The sequence below is a fragment of the Arvicola amphibius genome, chromosome 13, assembly GCF_903992535.2.
Source record: "Arvicola amphibius chromosome 13, mArvAmp1.2, whole genome shotgun sequence".
In the NCBI taxonomy this organism is placed as follows: Eukaryota; Metazoa; Chordata; class Mammalia; order Rodentia; family Cricetidae; genus Arvicola; species Arvicola amphibius.
In genome coordinates, this window is record NC_052059.1 from 74,550,773 (window position 1) to 74,576,125 (window position 25,353).

Sequence of the window (25,353 nt, forward strand, 5' to 3'; positions counted from 1 at the left end):
ACATTTATTCTGAAAAAAAAAAAAAGAAGAAATAGCACCCACAGGACATGTCAAGCGTTTTACTACAACAATAAACACGAAATGAGAATTTGTGGCTCTTGGCTGACTTGCGTGTGGAGTTGTTACTAGAATGAGTGCAGCCATCTCTGCTCATGCCTCAGCAGAGTGCTGTCAATGGGGGAATACTTGGAGCACTTGCGTGCTCGCAATTCGAGCTGGAAGGAAAAATGTTGAGGCGTTAACAGGACCCCATCTCTGCTTTTCTGATTCTCCTCTCTTCTGTTTCCATCGTCCATGAACATATCCCAGTGTTGACCAAAAGGACATGTGGAGATTTTGTCTCCGCCCCTTCTGAGCTTCAGCACAATTACAGATCCATAGAGCAACTCACAGAATTAGAAAGCCAAATGAGAGAAGAGTGCTAGAGACCGCAGGGTGCCCACTCAGAAGGACTCCCTGTGCCTCGCCTCGGCTTTGCAGGGTGGGTGTGCTGGTGAGAAAGGCAGGAGAAAAGCAGAGGCATGGGATGATTTGCCTTTCCAGAATGTTCTTCTTCTCTGGCCAAATGGCCTATCAGTGCCATACTTCTTGGATGGCGATGGGGCCAGCAGCCTTTCTGGGAATGATGCTGGATTTCAGAATCTTCATCACAATTTGGCATTCTGTTTTTATGGCCTATTTCAGGGCACAATGTCCAGAATGAGTGAACAGAATGAAAGAGTCTCAGATTTTTCCAAAGCCTTCAGAGTGATGCAAATTAAAACACATTACTTAAGATATGATGGAATACCAGGTAAGTGGCTGCTTTGACCTCGAATGAGTAAATACATAGCTCCAAAGATTAATTTGAGGTGGACCTTGACCAGATTTTAACTCCCAGATAAAGGGACTGCTGACGATCAAGTGAGATTGTGCTGCTACTGATGTTGTTGCTGTTGTTAGATATATATGAAAAATATCAACCCATATAAGGCATTCAGAAAACAACTAACATCACACCACATGCAAAAGCATTTCAATAAATGTTATTTCCCCCTATTTTGTTGCCACATCGTGGATTACTTCTGGAGGGGCATGAAGTTCCAAGGAGTTTGAAGGTAAAAGCTGGTTTAAAAGAAATATTGACATGGGACTTTTTCAAAAGAATAACTATGTAGAAATTACTTAAGACAGGAAGCTGGTACTGTTTCCAGTATGTAGGATTTCTCTTCTCTCTTGATTTCTCTCAGATGTAGAAAAGGCACTTTTGTTTAAGACAAGTCAAGCCATTTTAAAGACTGGTCTATTTACCATCTGCCCGCACAGGAATTTGGGTTTGCAGTCTTGATAACACTTTAGGCCATCTTCATGTCTTCTCCAAACAATAATGTTCTTCAGACAATACTGGAAAACACTCCAATCAGGCTAGAGGAGCAGGAAGTGATTGCTCCCAGGCATTGGCAACTACCCCAACCCCGATTCCATCACCTCTCCCAGACACACGGCAAAACTTCCAAGGAGCCATTCTCGACACATCTGATTAGAAGAAACTAGTTCTGATTTCTAATATATGTTGTTTTGTGCACCCAAATGTTTGAAAAATTGGGTATAAAATGAATTACAAGAAGAAGGAAATGGGGAAGTAAGACACACCAAGTATGGGTCAACATTTTAATCCCTGGACCTGACTAACAAAATCAAACTGTATAGATTCTTATTTCATTTTCTGTGTCTTATCTCCTGCCAAATGAACTACAAGTATCTCCTGGCATGGCTGTATTTGAAATTCTATTGGCCAACAATGCCATACCCTCCTGTCTTATGAACTTTATACTCTGCTTACAACTTCCCCGACATTTCAAGAAAGAAATTACTTTTTCAGCTGAGGTTACAAGGTGAACTGGACAGAAATTACTATGAGGCATTACCTAGAACCAAGGAGAATGGTGAGGGAACTTTGTGGCATAGCCCACTAGAAGGTAGACTCTTTGGAGGAAAACATCTCTATCCGAGTCTCTACTGCCTAGAACTGGGCATAATATGTATGCCTAGTGATATTTCTGAATGAATAAAAAAATTGTGGCGCACTGGATTTCACAAAACAAACTAACTTTTTAATTAAATTATAAAAGTTTTATATTTTAGTGTAATGTTTCTTAGTATATGTAACTACTATAGCAGGAACTGTAAGTCTCAAAGGGAGAAGAAACACTATCTAAAGTCATAGAATACTTTATTTCAAGAAATATGCCTTGGAGATGGAAAATGCTAAGCTAGAAACTTCCTTGCTCACTTTCCCACCCTCGCATGAATGTTTTCTTTAACGGTCCATCAGAACTACATCTCTCTGAAGCCAGTTTTCATTGCTAAGCTTCTTTTTCTTGTCAAGTTACATGCCACCTGATTTCTCTCATGTCCCCGCCATTTGATGTACTTCACCTACTTCCATGGATACCCATGGTTCCTACCATGTCTATATGTCATGAGTACTAGGCACTCAATGTCCACTACCTAGGGTGGTACCTGGCACATCAGAGGTGCTCAAGGTATGCTAGTTTGCACCAGATACTTGCAGATCATCTGATTCTCTATCTTCTATTAGGACAAGAAGCATGAGCATGGTAGCCTACATCAAGGCAGTGCTCAATCAGTATGTGCTGAGTTGATCTGTGCAAGAGAAAGCTGGAGAAAGAGACAGACAGTAGCAGGCACAGTTTTTCCAGACTTCTAAGCAAAAGTAAGCATGTATAACTTCATATCATTTAGTGGTAGAGCATGAAATGAACCAATTTTGTTCTCTTGATGCTGAGAAATTCTGCAGTCTTCGGCTCTAACAAGGAGGTATATATAATTGGGTCATTTTGAGACTTCCCAGGAAACTTCTTACTAGGAGCAATATTTTCTGGGAAATGTTGTCATTACACAACATCTTGGGCTGCTTAGCAATCAGCTTATGGTTTTCTAAATCCTAAGATCCAATAACTTAGAGGCTTGGGTTTAAGAGAAGGAAGATTCAAGAGCCAGTGTTTTAACTGTCCTTCCGTCTACTTGTACCACTTCAAACCTCTGGGCAAAGTGCTGGTCTCCTTGCCTCAGCCTTTGCCATCTTCCCCAAGGGCTAAGCTCCTGTTTGCCTTCTCACTGCTCAGACTGCAATGTCAGCTCAAGCAACAATTTAACAGCAAAAGACTGAGACCAGAGGAAACTATATTGGCAATGTCATTACTCCTAATTTCTAAAAATGAGTGTGCCCACCTCCATGCATCTTTTTTTTTTTTAAACTGGGAGATGAGGGAGTTAAAAAGAATGGAACAATTGAATTGGTGCTGGAATTATGATCCCACGTCTGTGTGTTTGTGTGTTTTAGACAAGTGTTTGTGCTTGTGTATTTTAGACATGTGTTTGTGCACATGAACATGTGTAGGTGTGCATGTATGTGCCATGCATGTGGAATTCAGAGGTTGTTGAAGACATGTGTCTTTTAAGTCACTCTCTGCCTTATTTCTTGAGTCAAGATCTCTCCCTGAACCTGGTGTTCATCAATTGGCTAGGCTGGCCGGCCAGTTAGCTATAAGTACGCTCTTATAGTCACTCCTCCAGCACTTGGATTACAAGCGCTCATGGCCATACTGGGCTGTGTGTGTGTGTGTGTGTGTGTGTGTGTGTGTGTGTGTGTGTGTATGTGTGTATTTATTTAATATGAATGTTGGAAATCTAAACTTAGGTGCTCATGCTTATGTGAAAAGCACTCTACTGAATAGGACATTTCCCTAATCCTATAAGCTTACTTTGGGTGACACAAACATTTAGGGGGTTGCCTAGGTCTTTAAAAATCTTTTGGTAATTTAGACACCTTGATGGAAATCTACTGTTATTAACAATGGTTTCTTAGCAACGTGTGCATCTGATGTTTTACTACAAACATCCTCAGATACAACACCCTCACACCAAGTCCAACACTTCCCAAACTCTGATATGCATGCATATTGCTAATGGTAACTTAAGAGAATGTAGTTACAAATGTCACTGTCCTGATGTAGGATCTACAAATTTATATTTCTAAATAAGTTGCTAGGTGAGGCTACGACATAGAGACCACACATTGAATATCAAAGTGTCATCCCCATAGGAAGAGAAGAACAAGGAACCTGGAGTCTCCATTATGCCTTTGTGGACCAGAGATCAAAGAGACTCCACTGCAGCCTAAAGGGTTTGAGTTGAAGACAGGAAAAAAATGATGCCCATAAAACACAATTGGAGGCAGTTACAGAGGAAGCGTGTACATAATCAGGCACAAGATGGGCCTCCAAGTGTTTGGGTTGCTGTGGTAATTAGTCTAAACACTATTTCCAGGGTCCAGACTAATCTAGTTAGTCTCTTGCCATTGATCCGATGACCTCAATAATAGCTCAGTCTCCATCTGTATCTGTGCTGTACAGATTCAATAGTAATATAGGTATCTATATTTAATTCAATTAAAAATAAACTTTCAGAAAATGGCCCTGATTTGCATCCCTAATTTCTATTCAACTTTCCCATTTTAGGACACAGTGAATGTGAAGATGAAGAAGCTTGCCAACCCAGTCCCATTTTAGTGACAGCAGATTCTGGATACTTATGTCTCCTATCGCTGTACAATATGGCCTAATAAAGTCGAGCCAAAGAGACTAGATTTCATTTCAGAGCAAAGGGTTTGGTCGTAAAGTTTTGCTTTCTGGCTGAACAGAGCCATTGCAGCCTCAAGCATAAATTGTGCTGGTTTTAGGTATCAGGGTGATTGGGAAGCCAAATGGGTTATTTGTGAGCCAGGTATCAAAGGCAGCATCACCTGGGTGATTGTGTACTCATTGCTACCGGGACAATCTCTTGCCAGTTAGAGAATATTCTCCCGGGAAGCTAGACATGACCCCTCTGTAGCTTCAGAGCCTTCTCACAAAGGCACTGACTCGGAGAGTGGAAGTGGACAATAAACAAACTACTGCAGTATTTAGCTGGCCTTAGCAATTTACTTTTGGGAAGAGGTGGCCACAGTTCTGAGTGCCCACTGACTGAAGTTACCGAGGATAGAAGCACCTATGCCTGGGGAAACTCTGGCTTCAAATCTCAGCCTCGTTGTCCCTCAGCCAAGCTGTATAACCTTGTTTACCTGCAAAATGACAGTAGCACACGTGTTCATCTCTAGGAAGGCAGTTCAAATGAGGTGATACGTGCAAAGTACTGAATCCAGGGCCTGGCAAATGCATGTGGCATAGCCACACTGTGTTACTCATTCAGTACCACTTTGTAGATGTCCTATAAATGGCAGCTGTCACCATGGGTGATGATTAGTAGTAGGGATGGCAATGGTGGGGGTGATGATTATGAAGGTGTTTCTATTGTTCAAAGGACTTGTAAGCCAATGTGACTGATGTTGAGCTTGCGATTCATGACTTTCCATTACTTAGCTACTGTTAGAAAGGCTGCAATATCACTGCTCATTGAATGGTCCTGTGGATTAAGGAGAAGCACAGTAGAACTCTACAGAAGACCTTCCTACCCTCTATAGACTTTCATAATGGCCCTGAGCACATATGATAGTGGGAGGGGAGTTAGATACATGGAAAAAATGATAGTCTCCCAAAACAGGAGGCGAGGCATGTGTGGGTGGCCCATGAATATGATGTAGGATGGCCTAGCCTAGCAACCCTGATATGAAGAGTAACCAGGCGATATGAGCCTAGACTTCTTAAAGAAGCATGGAGCAAACAAGACTTTGATTGATAGAATGAAGCAGAATGGGTTTAGATATAACGCTTACCTTTAATCTCAATGTGTTCCTTCTCTATTTTTAATCTCTCATCTTCCCATTAAATGGCCTTAGTCTTTATGTCCTTAATTCCTAGGATCATGTTGAATTGATACCTGACAAATCTTTACCACACATGATGGGCATGCCAATAAACTAATAATTTTCCAAACACTGTGGGTGTGTATATTTCTCTGTGTGTGTATGTATGTATGGAAGTACATATAAATGTGTGTGTGTGTGTGTGCGTGGGCGCGTGTGCGTTTGCACATGTACTCGTACATGTGGTTAGCCTTGGGTGTTGTTTCTCAAGTGTCGTCTACAGTTTTTTTTTTTTTTTTTTTTTTTTTTTTTTTTTTTTTTTAGATACATGATCTCTCATCTAGACGAGCTGGCCACTAAACCCCAGTATCTCTACTTCTGCAGAGATGTGTTACCATGTATCCCCCCCTCTCTTTTTGCCTGCATGTATGTCTGTGTCTGTGTGCTCAGTGCCCATGAAAGCCAGAGGAGGTTGTTTGACTCCCAAGACTGGAGAGATACATACAGTTGTGAGTCCCCATGTTTGGGTTAAGTATTGAACTCAGATATTCTGGAAGAGAAACCAGTGTTCTTAACTGCTGAACCATCTTTCCAGCTTCTATTTTTCCCTTCCTTCCCTCCTTCCTTCCTTCCTTCCTTCCTTCCTTCCTTCCTTCCTTCCTTTCTTCCTTCCTATTTTTCTTTAAACATAGTTCCAGGGATCAGAATGAGGAACTCATCATTTTACTGAAAACTATCACTCAAACACTATTACTTTTTAAATTTTGGGAGAACACTGAATACTACTAGGTAAAATGACATAAATTAAATTTAAAAAAAAAAACAGCGTGGCCAGCAACTTTAGCCTCTGCTGCTCTGATAATTCAATCCTGGACTCCTTTTGCATTTTTCATTCTGCTAAGGTTTACAAACCAGCCGACCTGAGCATCCTAGAGAGCAAGGAAGAAAGCATCTACTCCTGCATGCCTCTCAGAGGAAGAAGACTCAATCCCCTCATCCCAGTTAGCTTACTGGAGTGTTCCATCTGACCACAGAATGTATGCCATCTGAGAAAGTTCTGGGAAGTACATTTTTCTCCTCCTTGCTGCATTTATAGGGAGGTTTTAGCATATGTTACAGTTTGGTATGCCCAGAAAACAGCCAGGCAGGCCTCCGCTATGCAGCTGGCATTCCATGAGATGATGATGAGGAATTGCGATGATCCTGTCTGGCAAGGAGGGGTTCACTTTACCCCTAAGGCTCACTGAACCTATGAGGAAGTTCAATTGGATAATGCATTTTAATAATGGGGCATGGGAGATCACACCCCTCTCTGATTCCTCAGCAGGTGGCTCATTACAGCATACAGCTATTTTCCCTGCCACTGACTGCACCTGCTGGATGGGTTCTCATTAACAGAGGGGAAAGAATCCTCAGCAATTCTCCACTGGTTCAGAGGCTTAGGGAAAGGCCAGCAGATATGTCTTGTTTTCATCTATTAGTACACAGATAAAATCATGACCCTTTGAGGAGGTGGGGGACTGGCAGAAAGGTTAAAGGGTTTGGGGAACTGGTGCCATTTAGGTTGATGAACCATGCTACTGGCTGAGAAAATGAACTCAGTCAGAAAATTCTGCCAGCCCAGGATCTTCCCATAGAGGATGTAAGAGACTTTACCCAAGATCAGTCATCTACAAAAATGTTGGTGACATAGATTGTAACCATTATAGGCAGAGCTGTTTCATACTCCTTGAAGCACAATTAGATATCAGGCTTTGTCTTCTACCTCTCCCACCAGTGACTCAATGCTAACCTGGTCTCTAAAGTCATTGCAAGGACAAATCTAATCAGGAACAGCTACCTACTCCCAAGAAGGTCAGGATTTATTGACGATGGGTTGGGAGGTTCTGGGAATTGATAACTTTCCACCAACCTTAAGCCTTTCTTTTTATTTTGCAAGAAAATTAAGATTAGAAACAGAATAACGCACCCCAAACCTCACAGAAAAACACATCTTAAATTAGTCTGGCCATTTTTTCCACCCTATCCCCTTGCCCACTTCTTGCCAGCCAAGTGGCTAGTGGCTCACACTTCATAAGCAGGAACGGTGTGGCTCTGCTGATAAACTTGGATGACACACTGATCCACAGATATATATGTACCGGGTACATATGCACAGAGACCTGTGGATGGGCCATTCTAATCACAGTTAGGCTGGAAACCCAATTCCATTCTGAAAGTGGTACCAAGTATCCTTTCATTGTTGGATCTTTCTTTTGCTAATCTACTAAAGGAAAAGGGAAAATACCTATCTGTAACGGAATTGGCCTTCCCATTGGCAAATAAGAGCCAGCTGAAAGAAGACAGCAAAGCCCTTAAGAAATGAAAGCCAAAGGAAATGAAACAGGGTAGACTCCCTGCCCTAAAGAAAAATGCCAAAAACGTGGAAGCTAGGATTAAATACAGACATTTGTAGAGGGACCGCTGATAGTGTGAATATGAAATATCACCCCATTCTCACGTTGGTGAACACCTAGTTCCCAGCTGTTAGGATGTTTTTCCAAGCGTGAGGTTTGTCTAAAGAAGTATGTCACTGGGGGAGGGCCCTTGGGAGAGTGTTATCCACAGCTACTTCCTGTTGTAACATTTGCTTCCTTGTCAGCCACACAATGAACACCTCTCCACAGTATGTTCCTTCTACCATTGAGTCCTGTCTGTGTACATAGAACCAAGCAAATGGGGATCAAGCCTTCAAACAGTATAGGTCAAACCTTAGTTTCTTTCTGTTGGGTATTTGGTCACAGCGATGGGAAAGAACCAGCACACAGAGTGAACACTAACACATCTTATACAGCAGATTCAATGGGCATGGAGGCGTGCTGCTTTTCAGCAGACAGAGCTAGCCTGTCTATAAACAGGATATGGGAAAAATGAGAAGTAGTATCTCTAACTCATACAGTTAATTCTACCCACTTCCCATCCCCAAGTGTGCACAGGCTATCGTCCTCAAGACAGGACATCAGTATCTCTGTGAACTCGAAACACCAACCAAGGGGACTGCATCACTCTTGTTGCCATGAAATACGCGTGGCAGTTAATGGTAAAAACTACAAAAAACATCCCCAGTTGAAAGGTTTTATGGTATGCCATTTTTCAAGATGGCAGATGGATCCTTTAATTGATCTCAGCACCTTTTTACTGATGTCCCAACATTTCTCTAAGTCAGCCAAATGGGTTTGCAGCGGAAACAGCCATCTCACGTTGTTTACCAGGAGATACCTTGCTGCCACCTGTGCAAGAGCTTATCATGCTTTGATATTCATAGCCTCTGGTCAAAGGAGGACTAGTTCAAGCTCTCCCCAGAGATAATGATGATAGGATACATTCCAGCCTATACAAAAAAATGTGAGCTCCAGATTCAGGGAGAGACTATGGCTCAAACAAAATAGATAGAGAACGACAGAGAAGGTAGAGAAGGCCTTTGTGTACACACTTGAAGACACATACACATACACACGAATGAATGGTTAAATAAATACTCAAATCAAATCAAATAAATAAATGTTAATAAAGAATCAGTTGGAAAATCCAGAATTGAAAACTACCAACACTAAAATATTTATTTGATGGTTTTGATAGAATGAAGATTTAAAAAACAAATTCAAACAGCAAGTTTGAGTCTAGCAGAACTTAAAAAATGTTCCATCATTCATGGCATGAGAATACCAGAAAAGCAAAGGGGGAAGGATTGGTACTGGGAAGAATAAAATAGAGTTTAACCAAAAGACAAGGCTAGCATTTCAAGAATCTCAGTAAATCCCAACAGGAAGACAACAAAATCCTGGGGGAAAGTGGAGCCCTGGTGAGATAGCCAAACAGGAGTCGGGTGACAGGGACTTTTCATCACAAAGAAATGAAGCAAGAAGAAGAATTCTTAAAGCACTGGAAGAGAAGAAAAAAGTGTCCTCTAGGAATAAGGCTGACTACAGGCCCTCTCAGGAGAAGGAGGACAGTATCAGCTGCCCAGGGAGGCTCGCACAGATCCCACTGTCAAAGCACACAGAATGGGAATGTCAGCAGCAGAGCTGGGCCACCAGCAAAACACAGAAACCTGGAGAGCATAGTCATTGGGGTAATTATAAAAAATGCTGCGTTTGATGCTTGACAAGTTGTATAACATCACCCAAGTATGGAATGCACAATACAATACCGTGCTAATGGAGATGACAATGGATCATACTGATAAAAGTTTTTATATTACATATGAACAGGTAGATGCATGTAGCCTCAGTATGCTAGAGAAATACCTCAGATGAAATGGGGCTTTAAAATTCTGGAATAAAAGCAGTAACTAAAAGTTGCAAGACTGATTCATACAGTGGCTATATAAAATATATAATGTTTATGTGTACAATTATTAAAAATAGGTATATAGTCTTATATTTATCAACTGTACTAATAAATTAGTTAGTTAAAATAGTTTTCAAGACAAGGTCCAAATAATCTCAAATAAGATACAAAAGAATCAATCAGAAGGCAACTAATAAAATATTCAGACCAAATCCAAATACACAGTATTTTTTTACTCATAAATAAATGGTTTAACAAAACCCATGGATGAACAAAGATTCACAAAATGGACTTTTAAAAAATGACCTACCTGAGCCGGACGGTGGTGGCGAACGCCTTTAATCCCAGCACTCGGGAGGCAGAGGCAGGCGGATCTCTGTGAGTTCGAGGCCAGCCTGGTCTACAAGAACTAGTTCCAGGACAGGCTCCTAAAAAAAAAAAAAAAAAAAAAAAAAAAAAAAAAAGCTGCAGAAAAACCCTGTCTCGAAAAACCAAAAAAAAAAAAAAAAAAAAAAAAAAAAAAAAAAAAAAAAAAAAAAAAAAAAGAAAAAGAAAAAGAAAAAGAAAAAAGAAAAAAAAAATGACCTACCTTTGGGATGTATAAAAGAAAGTTACTTAGAGTTTAATAATGTAGCTGGGTTCAGGTGAAATCAAATGGGAAATGATACACATTTGTGGGTGGGGGAGTTGTTCAGAGGTGGAACACTGGCCTGGCATAAATGAGGCCCTGGTTCTGAACCCCAGCACCCCCAAAAAGGTAGAAAAACTTTTTCAACAAAGCACTACAAAATAAAATTTTAGTGCCTGTAGAAACCAATATCTGAACTATTCTTTAAAATGAGGAAAATTAACAAGGGTAAATCGACCCAACCATTCATGAAGAAACACTAAGTTTATCAAAAGAACTCGACAGTACAGACATGCACAGGTTAAACATCCCTCATCTGTGAAACTCCAAAGCTTCCGTGACACTGAAGTGACGTCAGATGTGCCCCATGAAACCTTTTCATGCTCAGAACCAACTGACAACTGTAGAAAATTGCCTGAGTCACACATGGAAAATACATGGAAAACATAAGTGGATTCTGTAGCTTGGTTTGAGTCTCACCCCCAAGATATCTCACTATGTATGTACAAATTTTCTAAAATCTGGGGGGAGGGGAATGTGGGCTCCTTTTGACCCTATACTAGAAATTAAGCTACACACTACTAAATAACCCATGGACCAAACTAGTCCATGCCTGTATTTATTAGTTTTCTCATAACTGTGACAAAAATCCTGGCGAAAGCAAGTTAAAGAAGGATGATGTGGCTTGGGCTGAGTTGGAGGGTATATAAATGGTACAGACAGTGTGGCTAATGGTTTGGCAATGTTTTCAAGTTAAACAGAAACTTGCCGTATAAACCAGCAATCCTATTTCTAGGCATTTAGTCACATAAATGCCCATGCAAATATTTATGTCACCTCTTGTTATGATCCCCCTTCTTCCCCAAAAGAAAAAAGCCAGGAGCAGCTACTTGCTGTCCTTCTTCCATGAATGAATTGTTAAGCAAACTCTGGCATGTCCATAGAAACGTCATATCGTTCAGTGACCAAAAGGAATGAAGACTTGATACCTGCACCAGCCTAGATGGAGCTAAAGACAAACAAGCAAAAAGGTTCTGAAAGGCAAGGAAGGAATCTGCTGCGTGACAGTATCCTAAGACTTACTGTAAAACATGGAGCTACCGTGAAAGACAATGGGTCGGAGGCTAAGGGCTTAGGGAGCCTTCATTGTGACCCAAAGTGAGAGTGGAACATAAGGAATGGGGTTTGGGACTGTTCCATATTCTAGAGTGAGGTGATATGTGGCCGTATATGTGCTAAAATATGTGTGGTACTGGACTCAGACGAGAGCAGTCATTCCTGTCTTCGTGGGACCACACATACTTAAGGATTTGTCTAAAATGGAAAACAGCCAAAGAAATGCTGGGGTCTAGCATGCAGACTTCTCCACTAACATTGCAGGTTTTTTACTTCACAGCCTCACCCCCTGCACCCCCAAATTGTTTGAATCACTTGAATCCTTTCAATATAATCAGAAGAGCTCTGAGAGGATCGGGGTTGGACACAGCTTTTGCTTCCTGGAAAATTTCCCGTTTGCTTTTGTTACAGAGTCACCCTTCTGGCTCTGGCTCCCTCTTGGCTGACATCCTCCATGTGCTGGATGCCTCCTGTGCCGCTCTCTGACACACCCTTTGTATAGAGGATCCGGACTAGGCATTTATCTTTCTTACACCTTCCCCCTCTCAAAAACAGATCACCAAACTGCCTGCCTGTTTGGTTAAATCACTTGACTTAACAATTCTCATCATAGTCCCAGAAGAACACTTGCCTGGGTCATCGTCAGACTAATGTACCACATAGGGAAGGTAAAGAATAAGAGCTTCCTGCCTTTAAAAATTACCTTTTTTTGAAATTTTATTTCTGTGCATGTGTGGGGGCGCCTGCCTGCCTGCCTGTGTGTACACCATCTACGTACAGTAGCGTCCAAAGAGGCCAGAGGGCATCAGATACCCTGGAACTGGAGTTACAGACATTGTTGAGCTTCTCACTATGGGTGCTAGAAGTTAAACCCAGGTTCTCTGGAAGAGCAGCAAGGTTCTCAAATGCTGTGCCATGCCTCTGTCCCAGAGAGCTGTTTTCATTTTAGATTGTATAACTTGACAGAGTTGATAGAAAATCTAGCATACTACTACAGATATTGCAAAGTAATTTCTGCTCTTAGAAGCTATTAATTTGGATATAAAAGTGAGCATTATTTGCAATTGAGGTACTTCTCTAGGAAAAGCAGTATATAGTCGAGGGTAAAGCAAACAGCTAGCACTATCTGGTGAAGTGCTAGCCCTGGCTCTACCACTTTCCAGGTGGCTGGACAGTCCAACGTGATCGTCACTGAGTTCTCATCCTCAGAGAAACACCAATCCAGAGTCACTTTCTTTTGGTCAGAGATCTTAACTACTGTGTGCTTGTCAGGTTTTTCATGTGTCGTTCAAAAAAATGCTTAGTCTTCTGGTCAAATAAAAATTTTAGTAAAAATGTTTGTCTTATGGCTGAAGGGATGGCTCAGTATTGAAAAGTACTAGCTGCTCTTGCAAAGTTCCTGAGCTTAGCTCCCAGCACCCCATACTGGGTGCAAACACCTGCAACTCCAACTCCAGGAGATCCAACCTCCTCTTTTTAGCCTTTGTGGGCTATATATATATATATATATATATATATATATATATATATATATATATATATGGACCTGGTGCAAACATTCAGGCACGCACACCCAAACCTAAAAGTAAACAATAAAAACCTGTAAAACTCATAACCCCAAAGGGCTATGCAAACTTTCAGGACTCAGAGAGATCTGAAGTTCATGAGAAAATACCCAGCATATTAATTCAGTGGCAACTCCTAGGTTTGCACTGCCAGATGCCTGGAGTGGACGATCGAAGTTTTCAATTCCTGCCCCTGCTCTGCAGGGACTCACACTCAGTATGGCTGTGTCACTAACCACTGGAATAAAGTGAATCTGAGGTTATGTTCCTAATGGTTTATGTGACGTTTGGGGATTTCTTGCTTAAATTATTACTAACAGTGATGGGAGAAGAGAAGAAGAAATAAAAGGAAGAGGAGAGGAGGAGGAGGAGAAGGAGGAGGAGGAGAAGGAGGAAGAGGAGGAGGAGGCATCTGGAAGAGCAGGAGGCCAGGTGAACAATGCCTGTGATGTCTAGGTGTGCATAGGAATACATGCAAGTAATTATAGGCCAATAGTTTCTAAAAGAACTCCGCTGAATGTCAATGAGCTTGACTAAGGAGATGGTCCTCATTGCACACCAGTGACAACATGCTGGCAGATGATGCAGGCCAGAGAGAACCACAGATTCTCCTGCCTTGCCACATTACGTCCTGACTGTTGTGGCTTTCATGGCTCCACACTCCCTGAGCATGGACTCTGTGTGTGTTATGTAATCTCTCTGCCCTGCCTTCCCCTTTGTTCAGTCCATGCCAAGAGCCAAATAAAAGAATCCATATGCGATTACAGCTATAAAACCAAAAGGAAAATATTAGATGAAAATATAACATTTTGGGGTTTCTAAGTTTGTTTTACCTTTAATGCTAGGCAGACAGTTTACACAAATCATTTTGCTGCAAAGTAAAGAATAATGAGTTAAATGTGTTCCCTGTCACCATCAATCATGTAGGTTTGCCTATGACTGACTGAGCACGTAAGACACATGAAATGACTTTCTAATCATGTTAGAGGGAGGGGGTAGGGGAAGATGGGGAGAGAGCTGAAGCTTCTTTTATTCTGTTCAGAACCTCCATTGACATTTTCTGGCAATCTTCTTACATGCTGCACGGCCTTCTCTTTGTTAATAATGTTTGCCTTGAGAATTTGTAAAGGTCTGAGAACTCCTTAATTCAATGTTCTAGAAATTACCAGGGCCATAGGGGAATGAAATCCCTGTTAATAGCTCATGGATTGCTTCTCTCTTTATTTGAAATAGTTTGCATGGAAGTTACTCAACTTTAAGTTGGGCATGAGAGATCGTGGGCAGTGATGAGGACGCTGGAAGAGGCAACGTCTTGTGGCAAGGCCTCTGATCTAAAGAGACTAAAGGAGGAAGGAGGGGAAAAAAGTTGCATGATCAAGCTGGCCCAAATGGGATACTGAGATTTAGCAAATGTATTTTAATTTGGGGGTGTTTATTTTGATTTGCAAATTTAAACAACACACTGACTATATTTTCTGGCAGTCAAGATGGTTTATAACCAAATCTAACCAGCTTCTTTACAAGCCTTGCCAAGGATTAGAAAGCTTTGCATTTCAAGCTTCTATTCCGAGCCGAAGTTCTTTAATTGGGCCAGTTAACTGCATACAGTAGCAGAGGAAGACATTTCAGAATCCAAATCATACCAAATTGTAAGTCCCTGTTAGTCTGGGCTCCACTCACAGTTCTCTGAAACACAGGCTTGCTCGGCTACGCTGAAGCCTACTCGTTGATTCATTTATTCAAGATACATTGATTGAGCACCTGCTACCAGTCTGAAGCTAGCTAGTCAATGAGATACAGGCAGTAGCCCTGACTTCACAGTGCCTCCATTTTTTGAAGGAGGGAAAGAGAAATAAACAAGGAAAAATACCATGGGTGGCGTAGGCAAATAGACAAAGCCAGGAGGATGAAGGAGACTTGTGTGAATGGAGTGTGCAGGCTAGAAAAAGAAAGAGATTTCTACAGTGGAATTCTGCTGTTTACCACGTGAAATTTTATCACTCTAGAAAGAGAAGAACACCTATATCCTTCCTAGAGAACAGGGGGACATGTGACATCTGCCCTCTAAGCAGCCCCTATAGTCCCAGAAAGCGGTCTAAACTTAGTTTCTTCCTGATTGTCCAACTTGCCTGAAAAGCAACTGTAATATCGAGTGCCCCTTGCTAGATGGTGTACTGTGGGGGACACTGGCTCATGCCTGCAATCTTAGCACTGGAGAGGGAGAAGCAAAAGATCATGAGCTGGAGACTAACCCAAATTATATAGTAAGACCCTGTTTCAATAAAACAAGACAAAACAAAAACCACCAAAAACCAAAGAGGTGCTGTACAATATTTATAGATCGGAGAGTTCAAAGTGATGGAGATGTGAATTCTCTGTAAGGTAATTCAGAAACCGGGCCAATTACCTGACTTAGAAGATAAGTGAGAATAATATTCTGTTCTTAATCTGTGCTCTGGGGTGTCGAGCTGATGAATATTAAACAAATTAAACATTTCTTACAAATACGCTTTTCTGTTTGCATACTATGGTTAAAAGTTTGTTTTTGATCTCTTTACAAAAAACATTCTGACATTTTTAAAGATGGTCTCGCTGAGAATTTTATTTTGAGCAAAGACAAAAAGGGTTTAATAGAAGTCAAGTATCTACTTAGGGGAAGAACATTCTAGATAGAGGGAACACAACACCTATTGCTCCTCAGCCAGGAAAGGGAATGTGAGAAACACACTTGGTTCAGGACAAAAGTGTGCAGGATAGCACTTGGAGCACAGGGGTCAGCAAAATCACAGGAACCTGGCAGCTTAGTACCTGGAAGGCAATGTTACTATTTTGGTGTTGAGGAGATGGGATGACATGTATAGATTTAGGCAAAAGGCTGACATGTTCTGATTCGTAGCTGGGAAGATTGAGGAAACATGTTGAGTCTCGACGTGAGCATCTAGAAGGCTGGTATCTACGAGATGGTGGCTCTTTAGATCTAGCAGTAAGAATGAAGTTGGTGGGAAGTACTCAGATTCAGGGGTTGTTTTCAAAGTCAGGGTGACATGCTGAATTTAATCTGGTGCTTAAGGAGGCTTGGGGTGGGTGGGGAGTCTCAGATGGCTCCAAAGTTGAGGATTAGGAAAGATGGCGTTGTCAGCTGTGGTAGGCTCCCTGGCAAGAATAGGGATTCAATTCTGGAAAATGCTAAATCTGTGAGGAGATGCAGCATCCAAAAGGGATGCTGAGTGACAGTTACATTGATTTGCTGGGTTGTAGTTGGAGGCATAAATCTGTGTAAGATGATATATATCATCTGTATTATCTACGTTATACTAAAATATTTTATATTCCTAAAGAAATAAGAGTGGCTGTATTGGGAACTGTTTCCCACAGGTGAGAACCCATGAAGACATCCCATTCTCCTTGAGGGGTATCATCCACAGGTAGTGGAGTCAACAACATTTGTAAATCACAATCTTCTACTAGGTGGCTAGGCGTCCCAAGACAAACTCTTTCTTAGCATTCTGTCCTTGATCCCAGTCTTATCAGCTGCAGCTCTGGCCTGACTAGAGATCCTGACAATGCCCACATTCCCACCAAAGATTGAGATATGCTTCTGGCATGCTAACCTAGACACTGGCTGCAGAGTTTATGCCCATCAGGAAATAAGAACGAGTGGCTATGATTGTTAACTGTATGTGTTAACTTGGCTGGGTCATGAAGTTCCCAGATACTAGGTTATTGTTCTAGACACGGCTGTGAAGGTATTTCTGAACAAGTTAATATCTGAGGTGGTATAGTAAAGAACATTACCTTCCCACTGTAGGTGGGTCCTTGTCTGACCATCGGAAGCCATCACAGAACACAAACTATGAGTCATTAGAAATTTGTTCTCTCTGTTTTACAGTCTTAACGGGGGTCTGGGTGTTTTCCTGACTTTATATCTGGACTGAAACCTATACTAAGTCTCCTTACTTCAAACTGATTGATGCTATACCTGTGACTCACCAGCAGTTCTAGTGCAGACATTGTGACTCAGTTTTCATGCCAAGAGAATCAACTTGGTGTAGCCAACATCTCCCTCTCTTAATTGTAGAGAAATAGATGATAGGGGCAAGCATTGATTAATGATGGGGATACAAGTGAAAAAGGCTTTATTAGGTAATTTCATCATGTAAACATCCAAGTATCTACTTGCACAAACCAAGAAGAGAATGTCATCGCTACATAATATGGGACTCCTATGATATATGTAATCTGCCATTGAATAAAATGACATTATATGACACATTACTACATGTATATACATACACATTCACACATCACAAGCACAACTGGTGCTTTTTTGTCAAAGAGCCCTTTTTCACTTGCCTTTTCCCAGGAAAACTTCCTTAAGCAAGTCCTCTTGACAGCCTAGTCCATTCTTGATGTTGTCATTGTCTAATCTAACCTGTCTGATGCATTGACTCTGATACTTACAGAAACTGCCAGAGCAAAAGGTGAACCAGACTCATTGATAAGGCTATGTAAACATGTGCCCACCCATTCCCCATCAGAACAGAAGCTTCCTGAATCTTAGCAGTGCTTCTAAGTCATAAGCACATTGCTGTACTCTGTGTGTTGGGATATATGTGCCTCTGGAAACTCTATTGAATCACTGGTTTCCATAAAATGAAGCCTAGAAACTAGGCCTCGTAGTATGGTGGTTATATTTGCTAAGAAAGTGTATCATCCTAAATCCCTTTTTGGTATTCTCAAGGACAAACCTGGAATCAATTCTTGCGATTGTCAATTCTAAGCTACCTGCCCTCGGGCAGGATAAAGTAAGGTGGCTGGTTACAGTGCCAAGTTTGTATAGGTCATTGGGGGAATAAAATAAAATAATATAAAGTATTAAGGGCAAGGTTTAAAAGTTGTTAGAATTCCGTACATTTGGGCAATTATCCAAAGGTCTTTATATTTCCAGCTCCTAAAGCAGATTATTTTTATGCATGAACTTGGACAAACACCCACCTGTGTACAAATATAATCCAATCTACACCTAAAGATACTAAATTGATTCACTTAGTTAGGCATAGCGGCACATACCTAGATGAAGCTGGAAGATTGATTAAGCCCAACAGCTTAAGGCCTGCTTGTGTAACATAATAATATCCTGTCTCAAAAACAAAACAAAACCATGATTTTCTTAACTGCATTTAGTGCCAGGACTATGTATTGATGAAAGCTGACCTCACTGTGTAGTAAGAACGATGATGAACAAATGGTTTCTGTGTCAGGTCATGAGCACCTCAGCCAGTCAACAGCCCAAGGAATACAAACTGGACTCCTGCAGAGCTTCCCCATTTAGGCATAGAAAGAGCACCAGGGAAAGCTTTGCTGTGCTCGATACCAAGAACAATTCACCCAGGATTGCCAGATCTTATAAAACAAGAACAAACAAAATTAATACAAAACCCTACTGTGTTACTTTTCTGTTGCTGTGACAGAATATCATGATCAAGACAACTTACAAAAGGGAATATTTATTTGGTTTACAGTGTCAGGGAAAAGTCCATCATGATGGAGAGGTATGGCAACAATAGGTAGGTAGGCATGGCAACAAGAGACAGACATGGCAGCCAAAACCTGAAGCCAGAAGATAATATCTTTAACCAGAGAGAGAGTATGAAGCAGAGAGAGTAAATCAGAAGCTCTCAAAGCCTGCCCCCAGTGACATACTTCCTCCAGCATGGCTGTACCTCCTATAACCTTCCCAAACAGCACCACCAACTGGGGACCAAGTGTTCAACTATCTGAGCTCACAGAGGACATTTTCTCCTTTAAACCACCATACTAATCTAATATATTTTCTCCATTCTCATAACTGACTTTCTTTACAAAGAAATTGCGGATTACATGTCCATGCCATGCTGCAGGGTTCAGTGTGTGTGTATGTGTGTGTGTATGTGTGTGTGTATGTGTGTGTGTATGTGTGTGTATGTATGTGTGTGTATGTATGTGTGTGTATGTGTGTGTATGTGTGTGTATGTGTGTGTGTGAGTATGTGTGTATGTGTGTGTGAGTGTATGTGTGTATGTGTGTGTATGTGTGTGTGTATGTGTGTGAGTGTATGTGTGTATGTGTGTGTGTATGTGTGTGTGTATGTATGTGTGTGTTAAATGACAAATAAGCAGAATTAAAATAACTGGCAATTGTGAGACCTGTTTTAATGTCCTTAATTGAAAGTTTCAGTGTTGAATGAGAAGCAGTCTTAAGAGTCAATCAGTTTCATAGAGAAACCATACACACAAATGCACACTCATCATGTCCAAGAATACTTTTTTTCTAGTATGAATAATAGCTCTGTTCATAAAAAATGGAGGGTCAAAACCTAACTTGAAACTCTGTAGGCTGAACAGGAATTTGAAACTACATAGACTAAAAAAGAAAAACCAAAAACAATACTCCAAAATCAATGATCTTAAAGTGTGGCCCACTTATTCAGGGCTGAGGTGATGGCAGACAAGTCTAAACAAGTCCATTGTTTTGGTCTTTTCAGAAAACATTAAGGAGACTCTTCCTGAAATCTGAGAGTCAAGTAGAAGGAGATCAGAGGGTTAGGGGTAAACAGGAGGCCTCCGGCCAGGAGATAAGTCACAGGCACCAAGACATCTGCTGGCTCTGATTAAGGGACATCCAGGGTGAAAATGATTCCTTGCTGGAAAAAAAATTATCCTGCCCTGCAAACAGCCAAAGAGCTATAGGAGCCCCGGATACGAACCTGGGCCTCTTTCTGAAAGGTATCGGATGTCTGCTTAGTGTGGATTTATAAATACCACTGAACAGTAGGGAAAATGCATTGAAGCATGTTCAGAATAAATTAACCAAGAGGGAAATAGACAAAAAGCCAGAATTTCTATAGTAATTATCAAAGTAAAAGAATTCATTACTCCTAAAATGGTAAGTTAACATATCAATGAATTCCAAAATATTTAGGTCAGTTCAGAGGTAACATATCCAAATGAAGACTAGGTTTTTGAGGGTAACCGGCTGCAGGCCCTCGGTTGAGAGTGACTAGTAGAGGCATAAGTAATTATTCCTATATATTTCTTCTCATCTTCAGTTCAGGTCCCTTCTACAAATTATGTATCTGAGTGGCACCTCTTTCTTTGGTTAAACCTTACTATTTTCAGCTTGGGTCTTGGACTTTAAGTTCCATATATAATCAAAGGCCCCAGTGATAAGCACTGTGCTTCTGCCTGTGACCCATCTACACTGTTGGAGTCTTGCTTGCCTTTCTTCTTTGAGCAGTGGTAAAGTATAATACATTCTGCAGAACTAGGAAACAGATAGCATTTGCCCCGGTGCAAGCGAGAAGGTGAGCTCGCATCTCCCTTTGGCTTTGCAGAAACACAAAGTGTTCCCAAAGGATGAAGTACTGCCAAAGCCTCCTCCAGATGGAAGTGCTGGTGACTGTTCTACCACAGGTTATGAGGGAGTTGGGGAAGGAAGAGATTTCTGTAAACAAGAATCCATTTACAGATTCCCTTCTCCACCTGCACTCATCCTCAAACAAAACAAGCAAATGCTTTGTAATAATATAGAAAACACACCGAGGATAGGATAACAGCATGGTTTCCGCCAGCTCCTAAAGAGACGATGGCTCTAGGACTCAGGGATAAGCACACATAGATTACAATGAAGAACGGGGAATACATTAAGTGAGACCGTCCTTACTCCAAATTTTATAATGTAGGAAAGGAAGTCATGTTACTTGTAGGCTATGCCCTTAGCAAATTCTAACACAAAGACCACCTCTATGTCAAAAGGTCATATCCAGAGAGCTGCCTCCAAACATGGGAGAGCTGGCCCTGAACAAAAAAAATGCAGTAACATAACCCTGGGAGGGAAATGTGTTTTCAGTTATACCAGGGCCTGGTCCAGCCTTTCCCACAGGCTTTTCCTAAATAGGAACTTGGCAAAGGGATTAGTGGAGCTGGAAGGGACGTCCTTGGCTTTAGAGGTGAGGCCCGTCAGCGTCCCAAGGAAAGTCAGGCAGAAGTTCTCTCTGCTGGTAATAACACTGAAGAATCAGTGTCACAGCCATTTTATTAATTTTCTTGACAGGCAGATCTAGTTACCATGCAGGCACCACAAAATCAAAACATACGCATGTCAAGTGGCCCCATCTGTGGTGGGGCTCTGCCAAGGCCCATGTCACAGCAACACAAGGAAGCAGAACCCCGTTTCTCAGACCACGTGCCGGGTCCTGTGAGCAAGCCTCTGCTGGAAGAAAACCACCAGAGCTCCAGCGGAAGAGCCAGGGCAGTTCCCTCAGTGACAGTTTGTTAACCTAGGTCTGGACTCCTTGGATGGAGCAGATAAGTCCTAGGGAACACATGGCTACATCTGGCTTTGGTGCCCCTTCCCGAAACACAGCCACACAGACCTCCCTGCTACTTTCATTTTGCCTGCACTCAGTTTCATCTATGCAAGGCAAAAGCAGCCTGGATTAAAGAAGACATTTAGAAGCACACGGTGACTTTATTTGTAAGTGGGTTTGAACTTAAAGTTGTGTTGAGCTGGGGTCTATGGGTACAGAGTAAACACAGAGGATATATTTTAAATCAAGATGTTATTCACTATAAGCATGGCTACAATTATTGGGTCCAAGCCAAGCTATTCTTTATGCCATACTATGAGCACTACCTATTGGCTAAATAATGCCAATGACATCGGTACACAGGGTAGAGGCCTGACACATCCCAGCTCTAAGTACACAGTGCACAGATGTGGTTGCAGCCTTGACTGCCGAAGCCCATACTCCGGAAACTTGCTTAGTTAGGCACCTAGACTCAGAGGCACTCAAAGCTCTAGACCCTGGAGAATAGAGTAGGTTCAATCTCTCTTCCTGAGTTGGCCCATCAGCCATCTGGAGACTAGGAGTGGCTGCCCAGTGAGCTCTGACAGGGAGATGAATACATCCAGACTGCACGTCTCTTGGGGTGAAGACTTGGTTCATCTTTTCTTTCTCCATTCAAATAGCCATGGCATGTCAGCCTTGCCGGCCTCCTTGATTGCGCAGAAGTAAATAAATGAATTATGTTGTTGGGGTTTGGGCTTCAGCACAAACACATGGTCTGCATTTATCCCCACAGTGAGAGGTCCACCAGCCACTCGATAGAAAAGAGCAAAATGATAATTCTTTTCTTTAGGCACTCTGCTGCCATATGGAATGTATATAAATCATATTTTTGTTTTAACAGTGGAGGCTTTGTTGATAGATAAACATGTGGTTTATCTAAAAAAAGAGAGGATTGTGCTTTGAACAATCATTTAATGGCCACGGATGTGCCAAATAAAAATAAAAACATAATTTTGAAAGGAGCTGGCCTCATTCCCAAATCTGTAACAAGGAATTTCTCCTCAAGCAGAGAAGTTAAAGCCCGCCGATCTGTTTTGAGTTTAAGCCGTGCTCTACTCAACCCCACGACAAATGGAATCCTAGGCTAATGTGCTCTAATAAGACAAGACGTTACCTTTATGAATGACCTCATAGAGAAGAGGTTGGCAAGCATTGTGGAGAGGCCTTGAGCCAGACAGCTCTGGGCTATGAAACCCAACTTGAGCTCTGCGAGGCATATTGCGTCATCACCCTCTTTCCAATTCCAGCTGGGGATGTTGAGCAGATGGGCCTGTGGGAATAACAAGAGGTATGAGACCCTGTTCTGCTCCTTGTCTGATTGTCTGAAATCTCTTCTGGGAACTGTTGCCTTGTCCAAGGACACTGGGTCATCCAAACTCATCCTTCCTTCCATGTGCCTCCATCTGAGGCCAATGGCTAGGTTCTCTGCTTCTATTCAACAGACTGTGGCCTTTTGGCAACGTTGCTTCTAGACTCAAGGTCCACATTTTCCTCTCAAGTTTGCTATTTAGCCAGAGTCAACCCAGAGAGGATTTTTCTCTTGTGAGACACACCAGCCCCCCTTATTAAGAAGTCTAGTTAGCATTTTTTAAAAGTGGCTCTCAATTAGTATGAGATTGCCAGATGTCTACGTGTCTGCATGCTCTTGGATTTTTTTCCTGCCTTCTCAATACTCTAGATCAGTGACACCCAAAACTTGAGTGGATACCTGTATGCCCTGCAATGTGTACAAGACCACAGGTTGCTGGCCCCACCCTACTGAGTTTCTGCCTGCATAGATCTGGGGTGGAGCTGGAGAACCTCCAACTCTATATGTGGGAGGTACTGCTGCTTCTCTGGAGGTCACTGTGCAGAACCCATTTTCCTAAACCCTCACAGCACAGACATCCTGCAGTCTCTCACAGATGGACTGTCCTATTCCACAGGTATGTCAGAACCTAGCCTGTAATCCAAGAGGCATGCTCACACTGATTTTTGCCAGTGGCACACAGCAGAAAGTCATACACAACAGAGTGAATGAAAAAGTTGCAATTCAGGAAGTTCTTTAGTGTTTGGTGATTAACAACAGTAACAGCAGAAGATAGTTTCAAGGCTTGACTATCAGGGACAGTGCTTGTGTTCAAAAACATCCATTATATAAATTTGAAACATGAAGGCAAATCTAAGAGAGAGTGTGTGCTAGAGAAAGAGAGAGCTGGGCACAGCGTTTAAGTGTGTGGGTTACTAAAACCTCAATTAGAGACCATCGGATACATGAGACCAAAAACCAAAGTCTCCAGAGCAAAGGAAATGAACCTTTTATTCCATGTGAACAGGCCACATTCATTCCACAGGATTTGATCCAGTCTTAGTAGTCAAAATTGAAGAGGGAAAATGATCAATTGAATAATGAGCAGAGAAAAATGATGAAGACAAGAGAGGGTGAGTGTTCTGTGAAAGGTCTTTTGAGAAACAGTATAAAGAGCCAAAAGTCTCCAAGATTCAGGGGACACGATCCTCAGGGAGAGAGGGTAGTCATCATATCTGATGCCTCAGGTACTGCTATGTCAAGATTAGCTTTGCTCTCCTCTGTGCTTGGAGCCAGGATAGGACCAGCCTGACATATATTTAAAGAAAGCAAAGGGGTTTGGCTTGATTCACAAAGGAACTTTCTAAGGATGAAATATGACTAATAAATAGAGAGGGCTAGTTTAAACAACAACAACAAAAGCACAAAGTCTTTATTCCTGAAACTTAGCATTTTTTCCAGTATGCTAGAGTAAATCATGTTTTGTACAGGAAGCTGACCCAGAGGTCTTCTAAGTCCCTGTACATGCCAAGTCTCTATAGCTCTGAAATTATATCTCCCTATGCATCAGCAAATGGAAAGCAGTGAAAGAGCTTTCCCTTCATCTTCAGAACGACAGAGGCCAGTGGCAAAAAGAAGGATGGAAGATCCCATTGTAGAAACAAAGAACAGAGGCCAGGACTTCTTGCTCTGCTTGGAGAAACCCTACACTTGTGACATGTCTGTTTGTAACAGCTACCTCTGTGACACTCTCTAATCCTGAGCCTGCAATGCTTATTGCTCAAGAGACAACTGCTTGCTCCCTAAACAAAGTGTGGTTAAAACAGGACTGTGTGTGGGCCACAGAAGAGTGGGATTTGTGTGGAGCTGAGCACCACGGGGTCTTCTGCACATGCCACATTCAATGCTAACAACATCTTTCCCATTTCTCTCCCCATTTGTCCCTGGCTTATGACATCAGTTCTTTCATTTTACTTTCTTGGCATGGTACAAAAGACCTTCATCCATGTGGAGAAATACTCGTATGCGAAGAATGATAAATGGTATCCAAGTGATGAACTTGTGTGTGACAAGAGTTCCGCGTGGTCTAGTCTTGAACAGAGACACTACGTATCCTACATGCCTTCTTCAAACAATTGAAACTTTGCAGAAAGTCTGCCCTATCTCTATGCCATTCAAAATACAAAGCTCTGGCATGCAAGTCTTGAGTCTCTCATGTTCTATGTAAAAGCC

General features: G+C 41.7%; 1 protein-coding gene across 1 annotated transcript in view; it reads right to left on the bottom strand.

The window, feature by feature from the left end:
- Kcnma1 (potassium calcium-activated channel subfamily M alpha 1) overlaps nucleotides 1-25,353 on the bottom strand; it is a 719,714-nt gene that overhangs the window by 168,180 nt on the left and 526,181 nt on the right. The window contains 1 exon segment of the mRNA XM_042054118.1: nucleotides 22,948-23,103. Coding sequence (XP_041910052.1) covers nucleotides 22,948-23,103 — 156 coding nt within the window.